The sequence below is a fragment of the Myodes glareolus genome, chromosome 9 (genome assembly GCF_982192425.1).
Source record: "Myodes glareolus chromosome 9, mMyoGla1.1, whole genome shotgun sequence".
Lineage (NCBI taxonomy): Eukaryota > Metazoa > Chordata > Mammalia > Rodentia > Cricetidae > Myodes > Myodes glareolus.
In genome coordinates, this window is record NC_142034.1 from 16,317,144 (window position 1) to 16,325,143 (window position 8,000).

The following is an 8,000-nucleotide window of genomic DNA, read 5'->3' on the forward strand; positions in this document are numbered from 1 at the left end:
CACACGCTCGCCCACAGCCAAGGATGCAGGGTGGGCACGGCCATCTTATGGAGAATGGGCTACTAGGATTGCTCTATTTCATACAGATGAGAAGGCTTGGTCTCCCAGAGGTTAGTTCGGACTGGGTGCTGTCTCCCTGGGTGCAGCTGGTAGATCAGGCTAGGAACCTGTTTCATGGGCCATGATCCATCTTATCCAGAGCCTCTGTGGGCCAAGGGCACCTGCAGTGACTGTCACAGTTGCTCAGGAGCACTTTTTTTAAGTGCTCCTAGGTGAGGGACTTTGGCTAGCATGCCTAGTGATGAACCTGACTTCCCCTTCACCAGCCCCTCCTCCCGGTAACTAAGGTCTGCAGGCCCAGGATGCTGAGGCAAGAATGGGAGAGGTTTGAGCTCTTCCTTCTCCAACACAGTTCCTAACCTCTCTCATCCTGGAGTCCCTGACTTCTTCCCATATGCCCAAGTACCTTCTTCCTCTCCAGTCCTCCATGTCTTGTTTTGATGCTTTTTTCCTGGAAAGGGGAGGAGAGAGGTTGCCAGATGTTGGGATACGTACCAGGGCAGAGATGGGGTGGGGTGGGGGGGATAGCAAGGCCTCCTGTTCTGGGAAGGCATGGGCGTCATAAACCCCAGACAAGGCTTAATGATGTGGTCACTAGCAAGGGAACAACACGGTCCCACTGTGACAAATAGCCCTACAGCGGTGGGGCCCCCACTGCCTCCCTGCCTGGCATGAATGGGAATGAAGTCCAAAGGGCTCATCTACATCCCTCCCACGAGGAATGCTGATGTCAAACAACCCCTGCCAACCCCTTGCAGCCTCCCATATACCTGAGCCTCAGAGTCACCTCCCAAGCAATCCCTGCCCCTGCACAGCCCAGACGACACATATGTGACCCCTGAACACTTTGCTATTAACCTCCCAACTTTGAGGTTCACTAGCTCTGAAGACAAACAAGGCTTCCATCACTAGAACCTCACGGTCGAGTCTACTAAGAGGTGGGACCCTGGACTTTGACTCACTGCCAGGGGAGGGCCCGTGAGCCCCATGCTGACCTTAGGCGACATTCTTTTCCTAGTGCTGTTTCTTCTGTGAGCTGAATATCCGGCACCTTTTCAGAGAATTATTTTTTTCCATTGGGAACATCTGGAAAGAATCGAAAACATGCGGGGCTGCCCAGAATGAATTGTTTCTCAGACAAAAATTTAACCCTCTTACCCCCAATTTCCATAACTCAGGACCCTGGCCTACTATACTCCCTCATTAGCTGACCCTCACCCTGTCATGTGAGGTACAGGCTCAGAACAGAGGTAGGAGTGCCCAGACCCCTCCCTCCCCTGCTGCCACCTTCCAACCCTGCTTCGGGAAGAAAGGGGTAGCTATTCTCCAAATGTGAGCAATTGGGCCAGCCACACAGGCTGCTTGTGGGCTGTGGGGACAGCGAGATGTAAAGCTGCTGCCAGAGATTTAGCATCTGTCTGTCTTGACTGGGATCAGGAGACAAGACTGAAAAAGAAACCACTAGGAGGAGACACAAGACTCCAAGAAGGCGGGGCTGCTAAAGGTTGAACAGACCCTGAGGCCAGGACACAAAGCTAAGCTCAAATGAACTCCTGAATGCGGTGGGCCCTGTGGTCATGCTAGATGTCACGACAGAGCCAAAGAGCCTACGGAACCAGAGGGTTCGCCCATCTCAGCCTCATCCCCTGTTCGGCACCCCCAGAGTTACATACAACCCTTCAGTGACCTCAGTATCCCACAGAATTCCCTGGAAAAGCTCCCTTAACTGTGACAGTTAAGTGCTGGGTTTTCCCTAAGTGGGTTCTGCTTAAGTCCAGCCCCTTTGGCAACCCACAGCGTAGTCATACACAAGGAGAGGAGGGTACTGCTGAGGCCCTAGGCTGTACCCTTCCCTACCGCTTGGCAGACTTTTGCGCAAGAACTCTGTGGCTCCCTTCCTACGGTCAACTTTTGACGCGGCTTCTTGCACCCCAGGCTCTACTCTGGACCTCTCCAGAAGCCTGGCGTGAGTCTGTCCCCTGCACTGTCCTTCCTCAGTGTGCTTCTTCCTACAGGATAAAGGTTGTCCAGGGCAGAGGGCGCAAGGTCAGATTCACTTAAGCAGCAGTTCTCAACCTGTGGGTCCCAAGCATTGAAAAACATACTTCGCAAAGTTGCTGTTATGTAATAGCAGTACAAATAAATATGTGAGAGCCACTATATGGAGGATTGGTATAGAGGTGTTTAGCTAAATACACCAAGCTCTCCCCTTCCTGAGCAAGGCAACCACAGTAGAGGTAGCAGGCCCAGGAGATGCCTGACCCCCCTCAGTGGAATAGAGAGAGAGAAAGAAACACAGGCTATCCCTAGAAGATTCAGGAGTACCCCTCCCCTCCCAGGGTTTCTACTGTTTCTCAGAACCCCAAGTTGTGTTGTCCAGGCAGGGCCACCTTCAAGTCCCAGCAGGCCAGCTGATGGGACCTCCCTCCCCTAGGGTCCCTAGAGGCATGGTACCTCCCCTGGGTCTCAATTTGCATGGCAGGAAGGGGCCTAATGGGGAAGAGGTGGAGAGCAGACAGGCTGCAGCCCAGGCTGACATACAGTTACATGTTTCTCCCAAAAACCTCCTAAGTGGTGACAGGCCTGGACTCAGAGACAGAGCGGTGACCATGGCCGCACTGGTGCCATCTTCCATGCCCCGCCACTGGCTGTTGTTCCTGCTGCTCCTTTTCTCAGGTACGGCATACGCAACAGACAATAGGCCTGCTGGCTTTGAGATGGGCCTCTCGTTCCGTTCCGTGTCTCAGCTCAGTTTCTTGCTTGCTCAACCTCCTGCCTTTTGCTTTCTGCTTCTTGTCTCCCTCGCTCTGACTGTCCTATGCCCAGCTCATGGGTCTTAATGGGAGGCTCAGGGCCTGAGGCCCCAGTTCCTCTCCAGTCTGGAGGGTTTCAGGTTGAACTGGGTGCAAGGGGCTAACCTCGTTGGCAGTTATGACCCCGAGGAACCGGGCTCAGGAGGAAGAGGGACAGCATGTAGCTCCCAGCTAAGCCCTGGGGGCATGGCATGAGAAAGGCTGGTCCCGTAACCTGGAAGATAACATGTTCCAGGAATGGTCCTCCCTTTGAAAGATTGGCCAACCCCTCCCTGTGTGGCTTTCTTCTCTTTATCTGCAGAAGCTCTAGGCCAGCCTGAGGGGCAAAGGCAGAAGGGAGCTAGGAGTGGGGCTTCCAGTACCCCTACCGTACTTCTGCCTCTCTTGTACAGGGACAGGGAGAACTAAGGGGCTTGAAGCTGTAGTTCTGGAAGGAGGAAGTGGCTCTGGAAACGTGGAGGGGGTAAGGGTGGGGCAATCAACTGAGGGTAGAGAGGCCTGACCTAGCCCTGCCCACTTCCTCTCACCCTCCAGGTGAGCCGGTACCAGCGGTGACAAACAGTGACCTGTCACAGAATCTCCAAGGTTAGTTGCCTCAACCATCACTTCCCATTAGCCACTGTGGTCCCATATCTCTGCCCTGGAGCTCCCTATACCTACACCTCTGTAAGGCCCCTCACGGAGGCCCCATTTCTGGATGGCTGTCATCAGGCTAGTAGGCTCCAGTGCTGGCCGCTGAGGGTCAGAACTAAACCTGGCTGAGAGATAAGAGAGTGGCAGCGAGACAGGGTTCCATAGGCCTCAGGCCTGTGTCTGTGTGGTTGAGACCCCACAAACCCCGCTGGCCTAGACACTGAGAAGAGTGAGTCTGTGAGAAGGGTCAAGAGGGTGTAGGAGGAGGGTCTCGGGTGACAGGCTAAGGAGTCAACCTTTATCACCCTGGAGACAGTGGGGAGTCCTTCAGGATCTGGGGTGAGTGTAGGAAAGTCCAGAGGAAAGAGCTGAAATAGCCAACGAGGCCAAGAAGGCTGTTCTGCAGATGAGGTCTGGATCTGGTTGTTACAGTGGACATGAATGCAATGAGAAGGTTCCAGAATCCTTCTTAAGGGAAGACTAGTGGGCAGAGGTTTGAGCAGGAAGAGGTGTGGAACAGAGGCTTGGTGTGTGGCCTCTCAACATGGCTTACTTTCCCACACCTCTGCCTTCACACTGCCTCATAAACCTGATGCTCCAGACATGAGAAGCTGGCTAAACTGGGTTAGTGTCTTCCACGGTGGGCTAGGCTGGCAAACAGGAAGACAATCAGCCGGATTTTGAACCTTGCCTTGATGTCCACAGGAAGCTCTTGTTCCGAGATCAAGCTGTACCCGAGGTACGTAGCCAAAAAGCGGGGCTCCGTGGTGAAGTTTTACTGTTACTCAGACTACTCCACCACCATGACCTGGTTCCGAAAGCAAGAGAAAGAGACACCCCAGCAGTTGTCCGAAGAAGAGGGACACATCTCAAAGACCCAAAATGGCTCTGTCTACGTCCTCACCATCCAAAACATCCAGTTTGAGGACAATGGTGTCTACTTCTGCAAGCAGCAATGCATCAGAGACTCAGAGGATGTTTGGAGTTGTGGTTCAGAACTTAAAGTCTTAGGTGTGTGCCAGGTAGACTTGTGTTCACGTAGCCGTCCACACCCACACCCCTGCCTACCAGGGGAGGTGGCCATGGCCCTGGAATTCCCAGGATAGTTGCTGGGCAGTTGGCCCTGAGGGGGTCCAAACAGTCTCTATAGTTAACCTTCAGTTCCAGCGTTATGTATGCCCTGTCTCCCTGCCCCAGGATTCAGCACCTTGGAACAGCTGAAGCGGCGGAACACCCTGAAAGATGGCATCATCATGATCCAGACCCTCCTAATCATTCTCTTCATCATCGTGCCCATCTTCTTGCTACTAGACAAGGTGCCCAGAGGAACTGGGGATCCTTGGGAAGGCTGGGAGGTGGGCACAGGGCAGACAAGACCTGGGCAGGGTCTCCATCTTCTCAGACTCTGTGGCTGCTCTCTCAAGAAGTCCCCACCGCAAGTCCTGTCCACTGGCTTACTGTTCATTCATTCATTTGTTCTTGGAGACGCCTTCTTCCCCTCCCCCACCCAGACCCACATCCCTGGCCCATCAGGGTACATGAACGGAGGACCCTAACACTCAAAACTATATTCTTCCACCTTCCCCGTTCCTCCCACAGGATGACAGCAAGGCAGGGATGGAAGAAGATCATACCTACGAGGTAAGGGACAGTTTCACCTAGCAGTTCTGAGCTGCAATGGTTCCCCTCTTTTGGCATGGTTAGAATATGGCCCACACCTGAGCCTCCAATTCATCTTTCTAGGGCTTGAACATTGACCAGACAGCCACCTACGAAGACATAGTGACTCTTCGAACGGGAGAGGTAAAGTGGTCTGTCGGAGAACACCCAGGCCAGGAATGAGAGCCACCCTCATCCTGCCCAGCTCTCGGGCCTCGCTGCTTCCAAATTGCCTGGCTCGCAGCCCATCCTTTCTTCCTGGATCCCCAGCCAGCATCTGAAGCTGGACCACCAATGTCACCTCTCTCTTTAGCCCCTGGTCCCCAGCTCTTGCTGAAAGGCCTGGGGTAGAAGGACAATAGGGCAGTGACATGGAGTGTGGAGTTCTCTGGGGATAGATTGGACCTAAGCGCCATGCAGAATCTGTCCTCATGTTTGGGACAGGAAACAGAGACTTGTGGGAACCTGCACATGGACTCAGAGCAGACTAGCTTCCTGCAGCACCCAGGAAGGACTATGGTCCCCACTGGTACCAGAAGGGCCTGCGAGAATGTCATTTCTCCCATTCCAAGGACCACTTAGCTTACAGCCCATCCTCCTGTGGAATAAACAGTGTTCTGACAACAGTGGCCTTCATGACATCCATCTCTAGGAAAGGGGTGGGTGGGCATGGTTCTGGGAGCTACGGTGGCATCTGAACGTGGTACCTATGGTCTTATGAAACTGTGTGGGGAAGTGACTGCTCTAGTCTACCCATCCTTCTCTTTGAAGGCCCAGCTGGAGTCCACAGTCACACCCTTACCCCGGAACAGGTGCTGGAGGAAGAGAATCCAACCTGCCCTTCTGCAGAACAGGGTTGCTGCTCTCCATTGAAGCAGAGAGAGAGAGAGAGAGAGAGATTGATTCTTGCTGGGGGTGTGGTGGTGCATGCCTTTATCCCAGAACTAGGGAGACAGAGGCAGACGGATCTCTGTGAGTTCAAGGCCAGTCTGATCTAGAGATCGAGTTCCAGGATAGCTAGAGCTACACAGAGAAACCCTGTCTTATGAGAGAGATTGATTCCTAAAGGGAATTTGAATGGTGATTGTTGACAGCTTTTGGTCAGGGTGCTCCCAGTATCACAGAAAAAGAAAGCACCCTTACCCCTGCCCCCTGCATTAGCCTCTAAGGTCCTCACCTACCAGCTGTGAGAGTAAAGGGGAGCCCTTTAAACATCTGGGAAGCCGAGGGCAGTTCAGCTGTACAAGCCAAATCTCCCTGCCAAGCTCTATTAACACATTCTTGCCGACCCTGCTGCGGATTCAAGCAGGTGCATCTTTACCCTGGGCAACTGCCAGGATGTGGGAAAGATGAGACAACAGCTCCCACAGGAATTCTGGGCGGGACAGGTGGGTGAGGCACACATGCCTGGGGCTCCAGGTCAGGATCCCCGTCACAAAGTGACCCTGACCTCTGGGCCAGGCCAGTTGAGGTGGGCCTTGTTAGCCTCCTGGGTCTGGGCTGCCAGAAGGAACTGGCTTGTTTTGCCATCTGCCAGCACCGGCACTGACCTGAAGCCCTTGCTTTCCTGCTGTTTTGCATACTAGGGCTAATTCTGTCCCCTACCTCTACCAGGGACCAGGCAGTCAGTCAGTAAAGGAGTCTGAACTACTGCTCTAAGTGGGATCTCCCCCTGCTTGGGGCTTCCCTGGTTCAGGGGAGGCCTTGACTTTACTGAAAGACTACCCCATTTCAGGAGCAGGGGCTCCCTGGGCCTTGATTTTTTTTTGTTTGTTGAAAAAAATTATTTGGGCAGGAGGTACCCCCCTTGAGCAGACACCTTCACAGGACAGTGACTTCCTCGGTTTTGACAGAGGAGTCCTACTTGGAGTGTTTCCTGTCTTTCATGGTGTCACCCAGTCTGTCGTGTGAGTCCCTGGACACCTAGAAGTGACAGGGGCGGTGGAAACCTAGCTAGGTCATAATCGTGAGTGTAAGGAACATCTAAGATTGCAGTCGCTTTTTCTGTAACATGGCAATCACAAATCCTGTCCGGCACAAGCCTGATGGCTCACGCCTATCCATCCCAGCTACCCAGGCTGAGGAAGAACTCTGAGTTCAAGGCCAGCCTGGGCAATATATTGCGAACTGTCTGAAAAAAATTGAAGGAAGAGCTTAGCCAGAATACTGGATATTTCCCATTCAGAAAAATGTGGAATGCTTCATGAATTTGTGTGACAGGGTCTCTGGCTGACCTGGAGTTCATCGATTGGGCTAACCTGGCTGGTCTCCAGCCCCAAGCAGCTGCCATCCCTGCCTCCCCTGCACTAGGATTGCAAGCATGCCCCGCCAGGCCGAAGTTTTGTACCTGAGTTCTAGAAATTGAACAAAAGTCTTCATGTTTATGTGGCCAGCACTTGCTACCCACATCTCCCCAGCCAATTGTGTCTGTTTGGTTGGTTTTTTGAGACAAGGTCTCCTGATATAATTCTGGTTGGTCTGGAACTTGCTCCGTTGATCAAAACTGGCCTTGGACTCACAGAGATCCGCCTGCCTCTGACTCCCGAGTGCTGGGATAAAAGGTGTGCACCACCATGCCCGGTTTGATTTTGTACTTTTAAAGTCACATAAAATAATTAAGTTTGTCTACTTTTCTATTTATAAAGATGGGAAGTTTGTATCATCCTATGACTTCTAAAACATGTCAAGTTTGTATAAGCCAAGAAACAGAACAAGAGCCAAAAGTGGCTCCGCAGCACAACAGATAAATCATCTCTGAATGCTCAAGATGCTCTCAAAGTTTTGTGGAGATGAGAACCGCCTCATCTACATGGCTTATTCTTTTTTCAGGGGGAG

The 8,000-nt window shown here is 52.7% G+C and overlaps 1 protein-coding gene across 1 annotated transcript; it reads left to right on the top strand.

Annotated features, from left to right (window-relative positions):
- Positions 1-2,555: 2,555 nt before the first annotated feature.
- Cd79b (CD79b molecule) lies at positions 2,556-5,789 on the top strand. The gene is made up of 6 exons (XM_048446003.3): positions 2,556-2,736; positions 3,408-3,458; positions 4,212-4,517; positions 4,704-4,822; positions 5,106-5,147; positions 5,250-5,789. The coding sequence occupies exons 1-6, from the start codon at positions 2,670-2,672 to the stop codon at positions 5,346-5,348; spliced, it is 684 nt and encodes a 227-aa protein (XP_048301960.1). The 5' UTR covers positions 2,556-2,669; the 3' UTR covers positions 5,349-5,789.
- The last annotated feature ends 2,211 nt before the right edge of the window (positions 5,790-8,000 follow it).

Bases quoted from the DNA above. Each gene is read 5' to 3' on its own strand.
- Cd79b (XM_048446003.3), top strand. From the start codon at position 2,670: ATGGCCGCACTGGTGCCATCTTCCATGCCCCGCCACTGGCTGTTGTTC. The intron at 2,737-3,407 runs GTACGGCATACG...CTCACCCTCCAG, and splicing joins CCTGCTGCTCCTTTTCTCAG to GTGAGCCGGTACCAGCGGTG. The intron at 4,518-4,703 runs GTGTGTGCCAGG...TCCCTGCCCCAG, and splicing joins TTCAGAACTTAAAGTCTTAG to GATTCAGCACCTTGGAACAG.